This window comes from Anas acuta, chromosome 3 (assembly GCF_963932015.1).
Source record: "Anas acuta chromosome 3, bAnaAcu1.1, whole genome shotgun sequence".
NCBI classification, from domain to species: Eukaryota; Metazoa; Chordata; class Aves; order Anseriformes; family Anatidae; genus Anas; species Anas acuta.
Window position 1 is genome coordinate 71,085,524 of NC_088981.1, and position 21,399 is coordinate 71,106,922.

Here is a 21,399-nt window from a genome sequence, read left to right on the forward strand (position 1 = left end):
CGTGCTGGCAGACCAATGGAAGCAGGGATGTGCTGACGTACAGCAAAACTGCATTTTAAAGATTAACTTTGTGGTCGTAAAAGTTAGGGAAGTGTATCTCCAACAGAATCAGTGTTTTCTGTGGTTTATACCAATACAGCAAGTAAGCTGATTAGCTGTTTGAATCTCCCTGGGGCTATTGTATGTTGATGTTCTTCATTTCCACCCTAGGTTTGCATGAAGGTAATGTACTCCCAAATACCCATGGCTGGCTTGTTTGTTTCTTAAATATAACTCCGCTTCCCAGTGGAATAGCTGTCTCCTTCCACAAGTAATACTCCAGTTATATTTACCTAATGGTTTGCACGATCCCTTGGAGAAGAGCATAAGCTGATAAACATCGCAGATAAGTCATCAGGATATGTTTACAGCGTGTTTTGTGGTGCCCTGTCGGGGACACCTGAACCAGCTCTGACAGGCAGGTGTGGCGCAGAGAAGGGAAGGGAAGGACGAGGAGAGAAGCTCAGGTCCCAGCACTGCTGCTCTTCTCTTAGTGCCCTGTGCTGAGATGGACATGGTGCTGCCCGAGCTGGCTTGTTGAGCTGTGCTCATCAGTGCTGTGTGTCATGGCTAAATAGTCCTCGTGCGGATCAGTGGCCTGGATTCTTAGAGGGCTCTTTCATAAGGCTCTTATTGTAGCCTGGATGAGACCAAAGGAAGCAAACGAAATGTTCAGCTGTGTTACAGGCTATGGAAAGCAAGACAAGACGTGGCATTGTACCTTTTCACCTTGAATGCTCTTTAGTTTTGGCTCTCTTACAAAGGGCTCATCAGAAATAGGCAACTTAGGTTACCAGAATAGGCTGGAGTTTGGAGTGAAGATGAGAAAGGGAGGGATTAATGAATTAAAAGAACAAGTTGCATGCTCTGGTCTTCTTATTCCAAGAAGTGGTACAGAAATTTAAAGCTGTAACAACCTTTGTGTAAAGCAGAATACTTCTGAGGCAAGGAAAAAAAAATTAAACCAAAAAACACATTAAAGCCTGGTTCTTATCTCCCACCCACTCCTCCTCCCAGAAATCCCCACTTGCCTCCCCCATTGTCAATATTTACAGGAGTTGTATTGAGGTACAGTTTTAAGTCTAGCAGAGAACAGCAAGATCATCAGTTACGTAAAGGAGGGAAAACACCTAATGGTTAGAGCATGCCTGGACAGACTCTGGCAATTTATGCCTCTTTTTGGTATCTGCTAGCTGTACCTGCTGGGGATGGTAAATGATGATGTTCAGTGTGTAGCTTTAAAAGGGGGGAGTGAGGAGGGAAGGGACAATATAGCTCAAAGCACTCTATGAGCATTAAATGGTCCAAACACAGCCCACCTCACTGGCTGCGTGCAAGGCAGCCTGTTTTATCCCCACTGTGTGCCAGGAGACTGAAACACAGATAAGGCTAAACAGCATGTACAGAATTCAAGGGCACAGTTTCTTTTGGCTTCCTTATCTGTGCAGGCTTGATTGGCTTTTAATCCTTCTTAAATGGGCCGTTTAAATCCCATCAACACCGTTTATAAAGGGAGAATTTTTCATAACTCAGCCATACTCAGGCAGACAGTTTGCAAATGGCTCCTGAATTCAGTAAATCTCTCAGTGTTGCTAGCTGCCCACTATTTGTTGCCTATTGAAAGTCTTTGGATCTCTTTTTATTTGGGGACTTAACTGTTTATGTTAAACTGTGGTAACTGGTACTCCTACATCATTTGTCACTGGCCTGTAGCATTAATTGCAAAGTTAATGATAGTTGGATGTCTGAAAATCTAGGTGAGAATTAGATACTCTTTGTAATTGTGCTTTATTGTATTTATTCTGAAGTGAAGAAGTCAAGAAAGGCATCTGGATTTTCTTTCTGTAATTTTATTAACAAACAAGGTTATCTTTATATAATGCTGCTGGGTTTAGGAGATAATTATAATAAAGTCCATTGAGTTGCACTGAAGACTGATTTTTTTTTTCTTATTTTTTTTTTTTACCACTGCCATGTGAACCCATGATGTAACCAGCTGGAATAGTCCCAAGCTTGGGCGAGTGTTTGTCCAAAGAGAGAAAACAAATACAGTAGCTGTGGTGGAAGGAATAGATAGGCTACTTTTTTTTTTTTTTTTTTCCACATTGACTTTGTCTGTTTCTGTTTGCAAGCAGCTCTGCTTAATAATAGAACTGACAGCGCCGTTCTAGCAGCTGAATCTGTCTGCAGAGTTTATACAGCAAACCTAGCAGGCCGTTGGGAAGGATTTAGTTGCAATTTGATCACACTCTGATAAAATCTTTGTTTTTGTGAGATTCCTGCCCAGTCTTTCACTGCTTGAAACTTGAGTGAAGTTACCCTGTTTGGCAATCTCATGCCAAACCGCATCCCCCCAGACTGCTTCCAGGCTGAGGGACGTGGTTTCCACTCGTTGCTGATACACTACCCAGCGACTTATGGAGCTGTTGTCCTGGGTGAGTATGTACAGTCCCTGTGCTAAGGGGGACTGGACTGTCATGAAACCAGATAGGTAGAGGGATGCTTTTCCCTAGGAGTCCTTGGCTCTTTCTCCATCTCCCCATCTAAGGTCTGGTTTGTCATCTTTCAGTTCCAGAAACTGCCTTTTGTCCCTAATGGATCCAGATGTCAGACAGTGGGCAAGAGTGCAGCCTGAGTTCTTCTTTGAAGGTAGTGTACAGGGAGAGTTTTCAGTCTCTCCTTTCAGAGCTCTTCTGAGGTGGAAGGAAGCTGCGGTGTGAAACTGGCTGAAACTCAGTCTGCACTTCGGGACCTCATGCGAGTTTCAGGTTCATGATAACGTGCTCAAACCCAGGGAACTTCTGCCAGCCTCTGTGCTTCCTGGGGCAGCGCAGACGTTTCGATTTGTGCCTTTGATAATGAGCCACCAGCAAAATAATAACTTGCTCTTGTAGAGCTAGAGGTCTCATGGCAACAGCAGCAGCCTGTGGCATAGCAAAAATCAGACTCCACCACACCTTGAAGTGGGGTCTTTGCAGGTGAAGGCTTAGAGGAGTACTCGGGGCCTACTTTGCTTGTGGGCATTGTCCTGGAGCTTTAGTGTGGCACCTCAGCCCCTTGTAGTTCTTGTGTCATGGAAGAGCTGAGCTGTCCTAGAAGGAAGCAGTGAGGGCAAGAGAGACTGAAAACAGTAAAACAGTAGAAAAATGTTATGCCAATTTCTGCCAGTATTGCCTGGTTTCGTATGTTACTGTGTGTTTCTATGCCTGCTAGGACTCGGCTAAGCTCTGAAGGGAGGACTAAATCGAGACTGAATCTAGGGCCCAGCTGTTCTCTGGAGGTTTTCATCCCTTTGAGATGTCTGCTTTGGTAACTGGTCTTTCTGTTCTGAATTTTGTGACTGAGTTTGGTGGAGGAGCTTCTTACCAGGAAAGGACATGGTGTACAGGCACTACCAGTATATGTGTGTTAAGGTCATGCATACATGCATAGGTCGGTATCATCTACCTGTAAAGTGTTCCACTATCTACATTTAAAGCATATGTAAGCAGATGTAACTTTCTGTTGCATAAAATAGACCCCATGAACCTGGGGGCTTGCTGAAAAGTCTCTGCACTCATCTGAGTCTGCTCTCTGTGTTTGGCTGTATGAGGCACTTTTCAACAATACCAAGCAAAGCAAAAAAAGTTGGAAAACAAATTCAAAGCATGGAACAGATGTACTAATTCCTAGAAGAAACGTAATTGAGAAATTAACTGAAAACCTTGGAAGCATTTGTTCTGGGTGTTTCCCAACCCACTGTGACACTGTGTTAGTAAGTGTTCAAGCTGGGCTAAGGGCACCTAAGATGGATTCCTCCGCTCGATGTGAGCTGTTGTTTATAAGCAGCAAGCCATGGAGGTTTAAGTCTCTCCCCCACACAAACTGAATGCTTTCCCGGGTAACATACACAATGCACTTCTGTAGCACTGGACGCTGTTACCAGACTAAAAATACGTGCTGTTTCTCCTGGCAGTTCGCTTAAATCATACAATCTAATTTGTTGACTCCAGTTGTCTTCGTCTTCCTTTCACAACGTGCTGATAGCTACAGACTTGCTGAGCAGCTGCCCACTCCCTTTGCCCCCCGAGACAACCGGGAACAACACGGGGGTAAAGGTTGTAGGTGGTGTGATCAGGAAGTTCACATTAGTGTCACACGCAATAGTGTAATCTTTTTTTTTTTTTTTTTGGTGAGGAGAGGAGGAAAACCATGTTTAGGGAAAGAGACTTGTGTAATACATGGGAGAAGAAGGGGTACAGCTGTGTTCCTTCAAATCTGATGGTGAACAAAATAGCAGGATAAATGCCATCAGCATTTAGTTGATACTTTGCTAGCTGACAGAAAAAACACGGAATACATTTGCTTTTATAGCAGGATTTATTTGCTGTTTGAAAACCATGATGTGAAGTGTTGTTACTCGATTCTGTCAACAAACTGTTTATAAGAAAGAAAAAAAAAAGAAACAGTTCTCATGATGTTTGAATTTTATACCTTTTTTTAACCATGCATAACTTAGTAGGATACTCAAATGCAAACTTGAGTTACTTTAAAAAGAGTGGAGGAGGCATCTACTTGCCAAATTCAGACTCGTGCTTCTCCTGCAGCTCTTGGTGACATCCTTGCCTCCTAAATAAGCTGCAGGCCTGTCCATGCTCTGTGTGCTTGGGACTGAGCATGTTTTCAGCTGGTGCTGACTGAGGATCCTTAGTCGATAACTCTCAACATGATGTTGATTGCTTGAAGACACTTTACTTGGACACCTCCGTGTCCAGCGTTCCTTAGTGTGGTACTTTTTTTCTACAAGTTTTGCGTGGTGACTTGTTTGTGGCTATTCTTTCTTTTTTAATAGCTGCAGAAATGTCAAAAAGCTGGCACGCAGGGCAGTGGCATAGCAGGCTGGAGGATGACTGGAGCCAGTACCTTTCGGTCGGTCGGTATCCAGATGCCGTCTTAACTTACCCTCTCTTGGAGAGGATCTTGGGATTCTTCTATAGTCAGAGCTGGCTTTGGGCCATCTACCCCATAACATGCTGGTTGCTTATGGCCGGGCAGGCCCGTCTGTGCTCGAGGATTGTAGTGCTCCTCTCGTGGGGAACTTGTGGCCGGTGAGGCTTTCTTAAAACAAAGAAGCATTTGTTCATATAGAGAGCAACAATTCAGAGGCAAGAATATTGAGCCAAAAATCTAAATGTATGTTTTGTTTTATGTGAACGGCTGTCTTGTTAAGAGGCTGAGCAGACAGTTGTGTTGTTTTTTTTCACCAGCCAGTGCCCTTGCAGGGAGTCACTCTGGTGTTAGGACCCCATAAATAGCTCTGTCATTACCCACACACATTCCTGTGCCTTCCACCCCTCCTGCAAGACTATACAGACAATGGGAAAAAGCAATTTGGCCATTTGGGGCTTCTGGTGGTTAGAAAGCCTCTGTAAAATGGCTGCTATGTGCATACACCCAGGCGTCTGATGTGTTTGGGACACGTTCAGACTGACTGGACCTGCCATACTGGGATGGCCAGGCAGTGTCTGGTGACCTAGGTGCACGCTGGATGCACTCGAGTTACTTTCCGTATTTTTACAGTCACAAAATTTGTTGAGCTAGCATCACATATGCTCAGCTGCCTGGGCTCAGCCCGCGTTCCCATCCAGAAATACAGGGCCCCTATCTGATGGTTTCTTACACTGAGGCTCTCTGTGGGAACCAGCCTGTCTCAAATGTGGCCCTTGGTTGTGAAAGAAAAGGAAGAATAAAGATGATCTTGCAATATGAGTTCAAGGGGTGCAGGGTTTTATTCATTTATTCCTACAAAGCAGAGAGTCAGCCTCTTGGAAACAACATTCAGCTACACACACGCTCTTATTTTATTTTTTAAACCCTTCAGGTCATCAGTTCAAGTTGGAGCCAGTTCACAACTGGTCAGAAATCATGGCTATCGAATGGGCACATGCCTGCTGTACCCAGAGCTGCTGGTCTTTAATGCTGTCCCAGCAAAAATCCTGCCTTACCCTGGGGTTCCTTATTGTTTGCCACAGCTGCAGCTGCCCTTCTGGATCCTGATGCAAGCTCTGGGCTTCACCTGCAGGCTGTAGACACTCACACACCTTGCCTTAGTAAAATGACTCCCACCAGGCTTTAGCCAGGTGATCCTCAGGTGAGCCTGATGCTTGAGTCAGCCCTGCCAGACTTTGCTGGTTGAAATCCTAACACACACCCCATTTCTCTGTGAGCCCCAGGCCTAAGCCCACCCCAATGACTTCTCCTGGACTCGGCTCAGTCCTGTTTTAGCCATCACGCAGTGATCCCTGACAACTCCAGACCTAAGCTTTGCCAAGTAATTCCATATTAGCTGCAGCTCCAGGAGTCAGACACTGGCCCTCGGTGGCTACAATCCTAACCTGGGTTAGACTCAGCTATCCTTGTTGGTGAAAAGTGTGATAGTACATGTAATTTTTTTCTTTTTTTTTTTTTTCTCAAGTCAAATTTCACATTGGCATAAACCATTTGCTACTCTTGAAACTTGTCTTTTAAAAGGGGAAATACATTTACATAAGTAAATGCAAATAGTTAGGGCCTGTTTTTTTCCAGAATAAAGAAATAAATTATTTTTGTGGCAGTCTTGTCTCATGAGAAGGAATTCTCAGCAAGATGACAAACACCCTGATCATGAGAGAGCTTCTCTGTTGTTGTTAATAATACAGGCATGTCAGCAAACCAAACAGATTTTTTTGCTAATAGTTAAGTTTACAAGCCTCAGTGATCATTGTTGCATCTTCATTGGCACTGAAGATTTGGTTTGGGTCTGCTTAAATTTTCCACATTGTTTTGCTGACTTGGAAGCCCTGCAAAGTAGTTAGGAGGTAAGAAATAGGGGACAGGTATGATTTGTAGCTTTATTGACACAATGAGAGGGTTTTTGAACGGTATAGCTTCATGTCCTGTAGAGCTGATTTGTGAGCTCAAATGTCAACTGTAAACACCAAAGCCCTTATTAAAGGATATTATCCCTATTTTAATACTCTCTTACTGTGTGCATTTGTATTTATTTACTCGTACTTATCCCACAATTCCTCTGACATTTGAAAATACCATAAATCAGGCTTTAATGTTCTCGTGATTGCAAAAATATTGATTCTGCTATGGAAACCTGAGAGCATTGTGTCTTTTTGTGGCATGCCTGCTGTATGTATTTTGTGTGTGGTTTCAGTGCATTTGAATCGGAGGGGCTACCCGTACAATGCTGGCCTTTCTCAAGACTTTTGAAGTGTATCATATGGGTGAAATGCTGGACAGTAATTAGGGTGGTCCAGCAATGGTAGGTGGCCTTTCGTCTCTCACAATAGCAACAGATTTAAAATTATGATTGTTAACAGTGGTTTTATGGCTAAATTCCCATACTGTGGTTAACTTTAAAAAACAAACAAACAAAAACTGTATTTCAACAGAAAGTGCCAGAATTGTTTTCAAGCCTGCTTTGCTTTGTTCCAGTTGCAAATACATCTTTGAGAAGGTAGGTGGGTGACGGCAAGAACAGATCCACGGTTTAAACGTCACTGATGCAGGCAGCAGGACTGCAAAGCCCAGAAAAGTTTGTGGTTTTGTTGAGATCCCAAGCAGCGCAGTTGCAGAAATCTTCTGTGATTTTCTGGTTGTCCTGCAGGGACCCAAAGCCTCTGTGGCCAGCAGTAAAGGGCTGAGGTGGCCGTGGAGGTAGGAGGGCAAGGAGATGGTCCTGCAGGCAGGCCAGGCTGTCCCAGATGCCTTGGAAGAGCTCTCCAAGCTCCGGACAACTCCAGGATTTAGGAAGATGGGCTGTACCCCAGGGACCTGCAGCACCCAGAGGATGGTCTGTTTTCTTAACTGCTGTAATTAGACATCAGGAGATGCTCTTCCACGATGATGTGCTTAACTTGTTGCCAACACAATGTTCTGAAGGAGTTGACAAATCCTATAATATTGTTGTATTTGGCTCTGCGTATTAAACAAATACGGAGACAGAATCAATCTTGAGGAATTTACAACCATAAAACATCAAGAGAGGTCGTTACAGAAGATGCTAGGAAAATAAAGCTTTATAGGTATTTAGATTTTTTTTTTCCTAATAAAGATCTGATGGTTTTCTCCAAGCTCACAAACTCAGATAAATACTGCATGCTATTTGGGTCACAGCTAGACCATGGAAAACGGAAAATAAAAAGTGTTTTTTAGTGTTCCCCCCCCACCATCTGCAGCTCTGGGCTGTATTGGGCACGTGCCTGAAAGTAGCAAGTCTAAGAAAGCCACAAAACAGTTCCCCAAACTGCTGTTACTGATATAAGGGCTCCTGAATCTCTTGTGGTACTTCCCATATTCGTTTGGTATTGTTTCACTTGATTTTATCTCACTTCAACAACCAAGCTGTAGAAAAAGAGTTGAAAACCTTGAAGTGCATTAAATGACGTGACACGCTTTTACTGCGTTATATTCTTCTTGATTTATTTTCATGGGGAAAAAAGTGAATTTATGGGGGGGAAAAAAAAAAAGAAAAAGGAAGAAAACCAGTTAGGTTTTGGCTGTAGTGTGAGATTAAGGGTGGACTCAAAGAAGTGCAACTGTAATAAGCATTTTATAAACAGCCTGTTTATAGAAAGGCTCTGGGTCGCTTGCTGTCATGGTCTCACCCAATTCCAGTACATCAGGTTAGCACTAGTACTCCTTCAGGTGTTTTGTCTGTTTGTTTTGTTTTTCTCAGCGCTTGCCGTTGTGTCTGACATCTGTCAGAAGCTAATAGTGAGCTGCCTTTCATTGCTTTCGTTTCTGTTTTCATACAAGGACTATTTCCAAGGTCAAATGTAGTTCTAAAAAAGTAGAAAAACTCACACAGGGGTGATTCAGCTCATCTTCCCTTGCTTCGGAGATGCAGGTTTGCAGCGTGTAACAGGTTTTGTTTGCAGTGGATCACCCAGAGTGATAAGGCAACTTCCATCCCTGTAGGAGGGGCCTTCCAACAGCACCTTTACACGGCAGTGGTGAGGCACTGTCTGACAGCATTCCAGCTGGGGTAACAAATAAGGTATTGCATGGCCTCCGTGCTCTTAATTGAATCAATTATGAGGGCTCGGAGTTGCAGGAATTTCCCAAGGGTGAATTTTCACTCAATCGAGAAAGGATTTTTGTCCCTTTCCAGTATTCATTTTGGGGACAGAGCGCCTGAGAAAAGAGTAAAATGGATCCCAGCTCCAAGGAGCTGTTGTGGGTGTTGGTGTGACCTGGCGGTTTGGTAACTGAAGCGGAGAGCAGAGACCTCTTTAGACAAAACCGGTGCTCGACGGCTATAAATTAAGCGTTCTTTTTCTTGAATGAACTCCAAATGCACTCTTATTAAGTGAGTTTTGTTTTCAACTTCGATGTTTATGTAGTCTTGAGAAAGACTGCGGAGTGGCTGGCAGCCTGCAGATGCTCTGCTCCCCAGAGAGTGGCAATGTGCAGCTGGACAGCTGATCCCCTCGCCTTACACCCCCTCCTCTTAAAGATCAGCAGTTACCAGCGAGTTACCAAGGTCAGTTTTGGAGCTAGTTAATACAGACTTTCCACCTGGGAGAGCTGTGCCTAAGCGGGGAGATGTTAACCAGAGTATTCTTGCGTGGTGCACAAGCCCCAAGCCACCTCGGAAGAAGGAGCCCACTTTGCTAACATGGGATGTGCACAGCAAGCCAGACAAACAACTTCTGTAATTCAGTGGCTGTTTATCAGCCTAGGAGGAGCTGTGTACCCTTACGAAAAGGGGAAAGAATAATCTGGTAAAACATTCTTTCAGTCTGCTAATCTTTAGAAACACATCTTCCTAATCTACCTAGTTGGAGTAGTCTTAAAAACCGTAAGTCCGGTTTTGTGCCAAAGCGTGAATAATCTCAAGATCTCAACTTCTTGTAGCTCCCCAAACTTCGTACTTCTGCTACCTAATGACTGCAGAAGGGGATGTTAAATTTGGGCAAGCTCTGAGGGGGAGGAAAAAAAACCAAAGCAACAACTTGTGGTTTAGAGGTGGGGTTGAACTGTAGAAATCTAATCACAGGCAGAAATTGCTAGAAGAATGACTGTTTGGGGGTGGGAGGGCATAAGAGTCCTGAGTAACAAACCAAATAGTTCAGGGAGCAGATAGAGGCACTGGAGATGCTGGAGCTTGGTGAGTTGAAGGCAGTGAGAGCAGCTCAGATGTAAGAGCTGAGCCTTGCAGCTTGGTAGGCTGGGAGAAAAGAGGCTGGGGCTGCAGTGGGCTAGGAGTTACCTGCTTTGTTATTACTCACAAAAACCCTTGATTACTTGCAAGTCATTTGCCCATTAGGGTTGAAGGTGTTGCCATTAAGAAAGCAGCATGTAAATAAGAGCTATAAACAGAGAAGTTGCATTTCAGGGATGCACGTGGTGGACAAGAACAGACAATAAATATTGTCTTTTAGTAGTCTAAAATGTTCAATTTTAGCCTTACATTCCTAAAGACTGCAAGGTGGAAAGCTTCTGTACATTGCTGTGATCTTATTTCCTGATGTGGCCAATTTTCAGCCCTTTGTTCTCCTAAACAACTTGTTTTTGTCCCTGCTGTAAAGGTATCAGGTGCAGTGCTGTTCCTAAGGGCTGGTCCCTTTTGACACACACAGCAAGAATTTAGGCTCAGGTATGCACAAAGAATACAGTTTACCTTCCTCCCTAGAGTTATGCGCTGATGCTAATAATAGAGTGCAATTTTTTTTGGAGACTGACAGATCAGATTGTTAAGTTTAAGTAAAAAAGAATGCTTTGAAATACTGATCAATTTTTCTTGACCCGCTGATGGGCTGATAGAGTCTTCTATTTAATTTAAATTCTTTCATCGCTGTAATTAATGGTTCAATTGCTGCGCCTCCCCTCCTGTTATCATGATAAAGATTTTTGCTATTTTAGAAATAACAAGCGTATAATAAAGGGATAGAAGAGATTAGGAGATATGTTTGAAATTTGTTATGAAAAGGGTAGTGGCTGTGGACAGCCAGGAACGAGAGGAATCCACAGGGAAACATTCAGAGCTGCTGCTGTGGGGCTGCTCAGTCATTGCCGAGGCACCTGGCGACTTCCTTGAGGCACCAGATGAGGCAGAGCTGCTCGAGTTGTTCTTCTTGAAGAGATCATTGCCCCCGTGCTCTTTGCACTGCTGCTTTGCTAGGGGTCACTGCCCCCTGGGATTTGTTTGTGGCTAGGAGTGCCTAACCTCTGTCAATCAAAATGAGCTAAAAATTGCCCAAATAATAAAGGAAAATAAATTTAAGAAACAAAACAAGTCCTGAGTCATTTGGACTGTAAGCATCCCGGTGTGAAGCTGGGTGGAGGAGCCCCTTCACCTCTGCAGGCCCCAACATCTTGGGCTGTCAGTTGCAGCTGGGAGACAGCACCTTCAGCCACTGCCTTATGGAAGAAAACACGACAATGCAGTTCGAAGAACTAAAGCAAATCAGGTACCTCAGAGCACCAAGGAACTCCTTGTTTGCCTTTGTAAATATTTCTGGGAAAGAATTGTCCGATCATCCTCTGAGCTGCTAATTGGATGTCCAGCGCAGAGCAGCACCAGGCGTTTGGAGTGCTCCTGCTTGGATAGCTTTCCTATGGAAAGAATTTGAGATGCTGGCCTGCCAGTTCTTCAGAGTCATCTGTTTGTGCTGAACTTTCCTCAAAAAGTCACCCTATTAGTCTCAAATGGCCCTGCTCCAAGTCACAGAGGGTAAGCTCAGACACATGTGTTTGCAGGATCAGGCTTTTCACATCGTAACTGATTGGTCTCCTCGTAGCTTCTCTATTACACTTCCTTCACTGCAGCAACAAGGAAAGCTTGCATTTCTGATGACCAAACCTCGTGAGCACAGATGTCGAGTGCCATCCTTTTATGCCAGCAACTTTTATGGAAGTGCTTGCTGAGAAGTATGCTTCCATGCTGTAGGTGCTGCTCGCCTGAGGTGACCCCATGCCTGTATCTACCATATGCTCTTTCTGGGTGAAAGGAAACCTGGTATCTCCCTGTATTCTCACGTTAAATATTTGTTGTAGGTTTTTATGCAAACTGCACCAGATGTGTCCCCACATCCCCTGGCTGCATGGGATTCTGCGCTCAGAACCCAAACAAACCTCGTGCCGGCACTGAACCGTATTCCTCCTGACATCTCTCATACCATGGGGGGTAGTTCGCCTCGCTAGACCCAGAATGGAAATAATTTCAGCGTGCAGCTGCATACTGACTTATAGATCAGCTCTTGGCTCCGTTTTGTGCATTCCTTGATCTGGGGAAGCTGCACTTTGGAAATAGTCGTGTGAGCGCTGCTGTGAGACAGCACTTGCAGCAGAGCAGGCTGATGAGCTTCTGCTACAGCAGGGACGTACCTGGGGCCTGAGCAGAGCTTGTGTGCTCAGGCCATATGGGAGAGCTTTTAAGAGCATTATTATTTGTTTGCTACAGCTGTGTGACTTCCTCTTCCCCTTTGGACATGCTTTTTCTGACATGTTGCCACTGCCTTCATCTATCCTGATACAGAAAGCAAAGAACACAGCAGAATTTTCTGCCGTCGAGTTGGCCGTTTCATGGGAGAAAATTTCCCTTGGGTGATGTCAGAGAAAAATCTGTATCTACTGAGATTCTTTGTATAGGAGCAAATATCAGCATAAACAGGCTTCCTCACAAATACTCAGACAAGGTGACCCGCTACAGTGAGGGAAATAGAAAAACATTTCAGGGAACTGAGTGCTGCACTTTTTAGTTATTTATTTTTCTTCCAAGGACGTTAACAAATTCACTGAAGGGCATTACATTTCATCTGACATCCAGGAAGGCTTCTTAGGGTGAGGCATCTTCGTGCATGTCAACTTTTCAGGCCATTACTCTAATTTTCAACAGTTTTTCTGAGCACCAGCCCGCCCTTTGCCTGTGTTGCAAGAGGAGCCCATTCCTCAGCTCTTTGTTAAGTTTTGGCCTGAAGTGAGGAAGTAGCCAGGGGGAATTAAGCAGTGCTCTTCATTAGTTTATTTTATTAGCTCGCAAAACGCAACCCTCCTTGCCAGTGTGGAATTCTTCTTCTTTTTCCATGCTTCTGTTGAGCGCTTTATGAAGTGCAAGCAGGTACGACACACGCTTCATTTCTTCTGGAGAAACAGGGCACCATAAAACCAAGTCCCCCAGTAAGGAGCTGTGGCACTTGGCACATCTCTGGGTAATTTAATGTGGTACTGCAAAGCCTTTGGAAGCAGAGTATCCTTCCACTCTGCTGAGTTAACTTTGTAGCCCAGACAGGAGGCAGTAGTTGGAAAGTGGAGAAAAAAGAAGACAACTTCCAAAGCTTTAGCATCAGAAATGTGCAGAATGGGTGCCTTGAGCCCTGGTGCCTCATTTCCCTGTCCTCGGTGTTTTCTGCATTTGGCTGCAGGACTCATATGCCCGTAACAGGAGCCACCAGTGAAGAGTTTTTCAGCGTTCAGTTTTGCATTTAAAGGAGTGTAAAGTTCAGTGTCGTGGAATTTCCCTGCTTGGTTGTTACCAGATAGCTCGCCAGAGCTCAAGATTGGGTCTGGGGCATTGCAAAGCATAGGCAGGAGCCTTCATCCCCCAGGGGACTGTGTCAGAGCTGTCCTGGCCTCCTCCACTCTAAACTGCAACTTCTCTTTGTGTCTGACATTTTATTTTAATTCACAATATTCGCTGGAACGTGATTTAACACACTTTAGCTTCGTAAACCCTAGATTGCTTTGGAAGATGAGGAAAAACTCAGGGTGTCCGGTTCAGAGGCGTGTTTCTGTTGAGCCGATTGCTAGCCTAACATCCCACCCCAGCAGAGGTGGGAGATGGCAGGCAGCTGGCAGCGCGTCCAGCCCCGGGGGGGGCAGCGGGAGAAGCACAGGCTGCCGCAAACAAAGGCCGAGTGTTTTGCTGATGTGATTGCAAAACATATGTTTGCCCGGGACTGTTATGATCTTGGGAATAGGCGCGAGGCCAAATTTCTGAAGCAGCAGCACAAATATCTGCGAAATGTTCGCCTCCTGCCACGGCTGGGCTGAGCGGGCGGCGGGGGAAGGTGGTGAAATGAGCCGGGGACAGAGGTGGTGGTGGCGGTGGTGGTCTCAGAAAGAGGGCTCGGGCTGCCCAGGGAGCCGGTGGGGTCAATCCCTGGGGGTGCGTGAGGGGAGGCTGGACGCGGTGCTTGGGGACGTGGGTGACCCTGGTGGCAGGGGGACGGCTGGGGGATGATTTTGGAGCCATGACCACAAAAGCCAAGCGGGGGCGCTGCCCGGGGGCTCCAAGCTCCCCTCAGCCGGCTCGGGGCCCGCCTCACGGCCGGGGCCCGCCTCACGGGGCGGGCGCTGAGGTGAGGCAGGGCCCGGCCCCGCGCTGCCGCCAGAGGCTGGGCCGGGCGGGCGGCGGCTGCAGCAGGTACCCGGCGGGGGCTGAGGGGCCGGGGGGGAGCGGGGCCGCCCGGCTGGCCTCGGGCAGGGGATGCAGCGCTGCTTCGGAGCTGGGATGCCTGATATCTGTCTGACTCGAGCCCTGCAGCCTGGGGGGTTGATGAAACGCGGTCTTTTAAAGGATGTTGAGGCATCGGGAGAGCGTTCCCGTGTTGATCCTTAAAGGGTTTTGATGAATATAGGAGGAAAACGCGCTCGGTGAAGCAGCAGTTTGGTTGCTGTGCGCTGACAGCGCTTTGGAGCTTGCCCGCGGGTCTCCGTGCGGGTGCGGGCATGGCCAGGGCTCGGGCTGAGGGACACCTCCGGGGGACACAGGGAGTGGAAGCGGCGTTTGGGGTACGTGGGCATCTGGGGACTGCTGTTATGGGACCTTAATAGCAGTCGGGGTCGGCTTGAGAGAGACACAGCGATTGCAGAGGCTTCTGGATTACATCAGTGAGCAGAAGAGGAAAAACTGCCTGGTTTGGTTAGCCCTGCGTTTAGAAACTGTGGTGCTCATGAGCTGTGGTGTTTTGTTTTTTATTTTTTCAGATAAAATAATTTATTTTTAATCCCTACTCTTTGTTTCTTAATCCACCTGCTTGCAAAAGCTACCCATCTGATAAGGTAGCCGCACGAGCAGGACCAAAAATACATCTTTTAGGCTGAGTACGCACCAGCTTGGTGCTAAGAGCACAGGGAGAGCAAAATAACTTGTCCTGTGAGCCCAGTGTGGCAGCCCTTGTCGTTAAGATCTAAACGAGGAGTCTCAGACTTTGTGGGCTGTCAGTGTCACCAGCAGAGATCTGGCTGTCGGTGACCTTTAAAGGGGAAGCAGGAACCAGACAGAGCGAGGGCAGCAGCAGCCTCCCAGACGGGTAAGTGCCAATGCCTCCCTTGGAGAGGCAGTGCCAGCATCTCGGACACGGAGATCCTTTGGGTCTTGTTAGCCTAGAAGAGTGTAAAGCTCTAACTGAATGTATTTAATGTCGGCTGCAGATGCCACAGCATCCTAAGCTGAATTTCCAGCACTGGCACAGTGGAGAAGTGGGGGGATTAAGTCTACCTGGGAATTGTGCTGAAGAGGTTTGAACCCACAAGTTGTTTATTGTGCTGTACTTAACCCTGAGCTTGGATAGGAATGTGCTTAGATTACATAAAATGACCACTGGCCGTCTGGGGAAAAGTTACCCACAAAAAGCATCGCCTCAGACTCATTTCCCTCTGTATACCTGTGCTGATTCATTTATATTGCATTACGGAATGGGACTTCCATAAAATTTCGTTTGAGTCGAGCAGTGCTTAGTGGTTAGTCAGGATACAGATGATTTGGGTGAAGATGTTAATCCAGGCGTGGTTTAGTGAGGTAAATTGATAATTCTCTTTTCACTTCGCATGTGGCTTGTCTGTGACAAAATGTTCTGTTCTGGCTGTTTCGAGGGGCTGAAGTGGGTATATAAATCAGCATCTCCGGGAGATACAGCATTTGATATTGGTGCTGATTGTACTTGAGGGGAGCAAAATGACTCATTGTGTTTTAACCCAGGCAAGCAGTCTGAAGATTGTGGTTCACGGTTAGTGCTCAGCTGGTGAATCCTGAATTACCGAAAATCAGAAGTTTGGTGGCAATCACCGTACTCGTCTGACCGAACTATGATTGAGTTTTGGGAGAAGTTTGGTGATAAGAGGCAGAGCTTTAGTTGCCAGGAGCCGGTAGCAGGGATCTGAAAAAGCATTTAGGCTCAACTACGGAGCAGTAGCAGTAGCTGGGGTTACGTGGCTGTTCCTGGTCTCAAAGCCCTGCATCCCTGCACGTAGCTCAATTCTGCTTCAGTATTCCTAGGTGGAATTTCTGACATTGGGTGTCTGTTTAGCAGTGACATTTCTTTGGTTTGAAAAGGTTTAAAACCAAAGTAGATGATGATCTGTTACAAACAGCACTGAGAACATCGTCCCCCAGGTATTAAAATGCATCTCTTAAGCATTTGCAATTCAATTTTGCATCTCAAGCTTTTACTTCCATTTGATAGGAGTGCTGTTCTTGACAAGATACTTTAAAAATTTACCTAAAAACAGGCTTGATTGACAGTGTTAAGCTACAGAAAAGCTGTAAGTAGAGTGAGTTTCTACATGCTGATGGATTTGTAAGTGGCCTTTGCTCAGCACATCTGTGCATGCCGTACAGATTTTGGGCTCAGTTGGCATCATGGAGTTAGATAAATGGAGTGAGAGATGGGTGAGAGAGAGTGGTAACTGGGAAGCTTAATTGAGTTTGCAGACTTGTCTCATTAAGTCCTCTGCCTGTGTTCTGAGGAGCTGTTTCTTGGTGTAGATTTGCATAAAACACACATTTCCTGGTTGAGAGGTCTCTGAACAGACACGGTCTGATGGTTAGGGCATTAGCCTGTGACTTGCGACCTCATCTTAAGCCATTGGTCTTCCTGTAGCAGCCTCGGGTAGACACCCAGCTTCTGCGTTTCTCCTTTTTTGTCTAAGGGGGAGATATTACACTTGGTTGACTCTGCAGGACACAGGAGAGAGGTTCCCTTCCCGTGATTTTCGAGGGAGCCTCCTCCAGCCCAGCAACACAGCATTTGTACAGCTGCAGCCGCCCGCGGTGGATTATCGCTACGAGGTCTTACTTGCACATCAGGCCTCAGTTGTGGTCGGCTTTCTGCTGAGCTCGGAGCTGGATTCAGCTGCGGAGTTCCTGGTTGGAATGGAAGCGGCGCGGCGAGGTTAACAAAGGAGGAAAGAAGCCAGGAGAAGCTTGCTGGGGAAACCGCAGCGCTGAGGTCACCGGTGCGCAACCTGATGGGCTGGAATCACATGAAAGCCGCTTAGGCTTTTGTCAGAAGCAAAATAAATGTTGGTTGTTTGCATCTGCTGCTCGGCCTGGCCCCTGGCTCCTTCGCTGAGTGCTTGTTGGTGTCCTGCGAGGGGTGTCCTTGCCAGGAGGCAGAGGGGCAGGGGTGCTGCAGGTGGCCCGGGAGGTGGCTCGTCCTCCAAAGGAAAGGCTGGAGGGAGGTGTGTCTAGGATGAGTGTGTTTGGAAGGCATTGTGGAGCTTGGAAATACAGCAAAAAAACAAAGGAAGGTCCTCCAGGAGTGTTCTGGGCTTTATTTCTGGGCTGTCTGTGTCAGGTCAAAGTGTTGGGGTGCCATCAGCCATCATTTGAACCCCTGCCATCATTTCAGGGCCTGAGGAAAACAAGGCGACTTCTTCAGCCCCCCAGGAAGCCCAACGTCACTTTGCAGAGAGGGCTCGCTTTTTATTTTAGCGTTGCCTTCCTAACGCTGCCAGTTCTGTGCAGCGTAAACACAGCAGCTTGGCCCCGGCATGCTTTAAAAAATGTAACACGTATCGACGTGGATGTGTTTCAGATTGCCGGGCAAAATACATCAGCGGTCACCTCGCCTTGTTTCTGAAAATTTGTTTTTTCTTCTTCCTTGTAACTCCCCTGGGACAGGGCCGACTGAAACGCAGTTGTTCAGGAATTAAACTTCAAGGTGTTGCTCTTGGAGTGGCTGAGCTGGCAGACAACTGCAGGCATCTGCAAAATTACCCGACGTGTACCGCCGTTCCCTCCGCTGTCATTTGCATGTAAGGTGTTTCTCCAATTTGCTAGCGTGGCTGCAGCTGGGATAAGAAGCTGCAAGATTACTGAGGAAGAGTGATAGGAAGCTTGGGGAGAGAGGGCTTTTAAGAAATGAATCCAAGTGGCATTGCTGTAGCACCTCAGCTGACAAGCAGGGTGTGTTTGTGACTGTCAGGAGGAGGAAAAAGCCCCATCAGGGGCTTAGTGTCCTGTGGGATACCTGAAAGGGCTGCTGAGAGCTGCTTTTTGGCCTCCATTTACCCCTGTAAGAGAAATGAGGGCTGCTGATTTCGGTCTGAGAGGTGCTGGAGGCTGGTGGAGTCTGGTGAGCTTTGGTAGCTCTGAGATGGATCCGTGCTGGTTGTATACAGCCTTCAGAAGCTGGTTTTTAGTCTTAGTGGAAAATTCAGGGAGCGGTAACTGATTAATAAAATTGCTTCTCGTGTGATGAACTCGTGCAAATAGAAACCTCAGCTAAGGACAAAAGGTGCACTAGAAAGTGAGAGCAGTATTGCTTGGCTGTAACAGCCTTCACCTATGTAGGGAAAACGCAGCAAAACTTAAATCTGGCTTTGGCAGGCAGCTTTTAGGGGCTCTGACTGCTCTTGAATCCTAAAAGAGCTGTAGGCACCCCTCTGCTCTGCCTTGCCTGCGGTGCCTCAGCACCACAGGGTGCTCCCCCTTGCCTCCGTGTGAGCCTGAGCAGCTACTTACCCGTCTTGAAAAGAAAGCCTTGAAAAGAAAGCTGGCACAGATGTAGATCAGGTACTTTCAGCAGTTTAAGACCTCTTTGAGGTCGGGGGAAAAAAGAAATCTGATTAGGGTTACAGCTGTTTCATTTCCTGACAGATGCACGGAGTGTTATGTGCTTGCTGAGTGCGGATGTGCACACATCCATCAGTCTCGTTTTGTATCAGTGGCATAACCGCACAGCAGCCGGCTCTGTACTGAACAACTTGTCCCGGACGCCCTGCCAGAATATCTTGCCTCCTGCACAGTTTTTCTGTGAACCAGGTTGTGCTGTGCGCACACGTATAGCTATATTTGTGTCTTTTTTTTTCTGTGGTTGACAGGGCCTTTGTTGTTGCAGGTTTTGTAGCTGGAGTGGGGCTGCGCTCTGTAAACAAGTGTGCCTGGTCCTCAAGTACTTGCGGAAAAATAATTTGCATTCGTACAAGTGGTACTGGCGAAAGTACCGGGGGCAGAGCACCCCGAGTACCCAAATAAGCTCAGCCCTGAATGGCAAATTCTTTTCTTTCTTGCAGCCGCAGCTAAGAGGCTGTTTATAACCGAGCGCTGAGATGGTGTGTTTTTCTTTTCTAGGAACTTGGAATACGAATTCCTAGACCACTGGGACACGGACCAAGCAGATTCATCCCAGAGAAGGAGGTGTGGTGGTGTTTTCAAGTACACAGTGAACTTTATGCTTTTAAGGAACAGCTCTTTTAGTAGTCACCCACAGTTGGTTTCAGGACAGCTGCTGAACTGCAAAACATTTTCAGTTGCGATCACATTCAGTCCTGGCGAGCCTTTGGCCACGGTTCTGATGTACAAAGCAACGAGAGCCCGGGGGAGCTCTGGAATAGTTGTGACACCTCCTGCACTGCTCTCTAGCAGCAGAGAAACCCAACACTGCTCTGTGTCAGAGCGTGTGTTTCCTTGTGAACATCCGGATGTAGTTTCCTACTGGTCCCCGAGGTACCTGCCCCTCTGCTCCGGGGTTAGTTTTTCTTGAGCTGCCACCCTGAAGATCTGACAAACTGCCGAGTGCCTGAGCAGTGCTGGGGCTCCTCTCCTGAGCGACTGGTAGGAGAACTTGGAGCAGAGGACAAGTCAGTAATATGCCTGTGGTTTTCTAGGAATTTCTGAGCCTTAAGCTTCAGTTTCCTTTTATAATTCACTCTTGTCATTTTAGGTAGCTTTTTATTTTTTTTGCTTTTTCTTTCAGTAAAAAATATTTTTTCAGTTAGCTTGCTCTTGCTATAATAACTTGAGATGAATTTGGGGCACTCAAGAAAGTGAAGGTGAGAGTTAAGGAGAAGTCAGTGTTGCATGAGAGAAGGTATAAAGGCAAAAATCTCTTTTTGCTGCTGATAAAATCATTTGGGATCCAAATGAGAGGTGCTGAGAGGATCTCCTGCTTGCATTATGTGCACTGATTTAATGCCATTAGGAGAGATATCTTACAATTCCTTTCACTGGGGGCCTGGGTGCTGCAGTAATACATTTTTTTTCTCTTTTATCAGTACTGCTCAGACAATATCATTCATCTCTCTTTCTGTTAACGCAGACCATTCAAGTGGGAAACGAAGACGCCATGATGCACACGCTGTTTGCAGAGTCTTTCGCCACGCTGGGCCGACTGGACAACGTTACCTTGGTGATGGTTTTCCACCCGCAGTACCTCGAAAGCTTTCTGAAAACTCAGCACTATCTGCTGCAGATGGACGGTCCGCTCCCTCTTCATTACCGGCACTACATCGGGATAATGGTATGCTGGAACGTAAAGCAGCGAGCAGAAACAGCCGCTTTGGCAACTGCCTCTGATCTTTTTTAATAGCAGTGTTTTGCAGTTTCTAGTTGGCAGGGCATTTCGTCAGAAGCTAAGGGGAAAAACAGAGTAGGTTTGTTTGTGTCTGTTTTACAAATTGTTTCATAAGATCAGTACTTTATGTTCATAGTTTCGGTAGGAATGCAAGGAAGAGAAAAAAAATCTGTTATAAAAATAAGAGTTGTTTATTCCTGGTTTCCTTAGTATCTCAGAAACTGGTTTTCAAGACAGCTTTTTGTATGCATGCTCTGTCAAATGCACCTCTCTCTAACTCGGTAGTCCCATTATCTACTTCTGAATCTCTGAATTCTGAGCAGGTTTTCTGCCAGAAGTGGCTGATTTTATAATTTCCTATCTGCTGGTGCAGTGGTCAGCAATGGCCTGCTGAAGTTACACTGAAGATTTGCACCCCATCTTATTTTGATGGGAAAAGTATTAATGCTTGAATAAATGACACCGGATCTCTTCTTTGCTGAAAAGCTGCCCTTAGTTCTTCTTGCTCTATGCATTCTGAAACCTGCCTTTCTTTTACCTGGTAAAGATTTGCCTAGAAGCAGTCTTGATTCCTCTACACTGGAGAGTACTGTGCAGGATGCTACAGGTCGTAAAATAAATCTATGCCTGGATGTAGGCATGTTGTTCCTGTAGCCAGCATCATTAGAACATAGACAGATGAGGAATATTTGTGTTAGGAGAACAATAATCAAAACAGGCTTTTTTTTTTTTTTTAATTCAGCCTTTGAACACTGCAAGTCTTACTCTTGAATATTTTGAGGAAATGATGACTTGTGGCATTTGTTGT

The 21,399-nt window shown here is 46.1% G+C and overlaps 1 protein-coding gene across 10 annotated transcripts in view; it reads left to right on the plus strand.

Moving 5' to 3' along the window:
* SESN1 (sestrin 1) overlaps positions 1-21,399 on the plus strand; it is a 70,493-nt gene that overhangs the window by 41,814 nt on the left and 7,280 nt on the right. For 4 of the 10 annotated variants that reach the window (XM_068677755.1, XM_068677751.1, XM_068677752.1 and 1 more), the window contains 2 exons: positions 19,370-19,435; positions 20,337-20,537. In XM_068677755.1, coding sequence (XP_068533856.1) covers positions 19,370-19,435; positions 20,337-20,537 — 267 coding nt within the window. Of the gene's footprint in view, positions 1-14,343; positions 14,438-14,487; positions 14,806-14,864; positions 15,327-17,323; positions 18,052-19,369; positions 19,436-19,491; positions 19,879-20,336; positions 20,538-21,399 lie in introns of those variants that run through there. The other 6 variants (XM_068677758.1, XM_068677756.1, XM_068677754.1 and 3 more) reach the window with 6 other exon arrangements.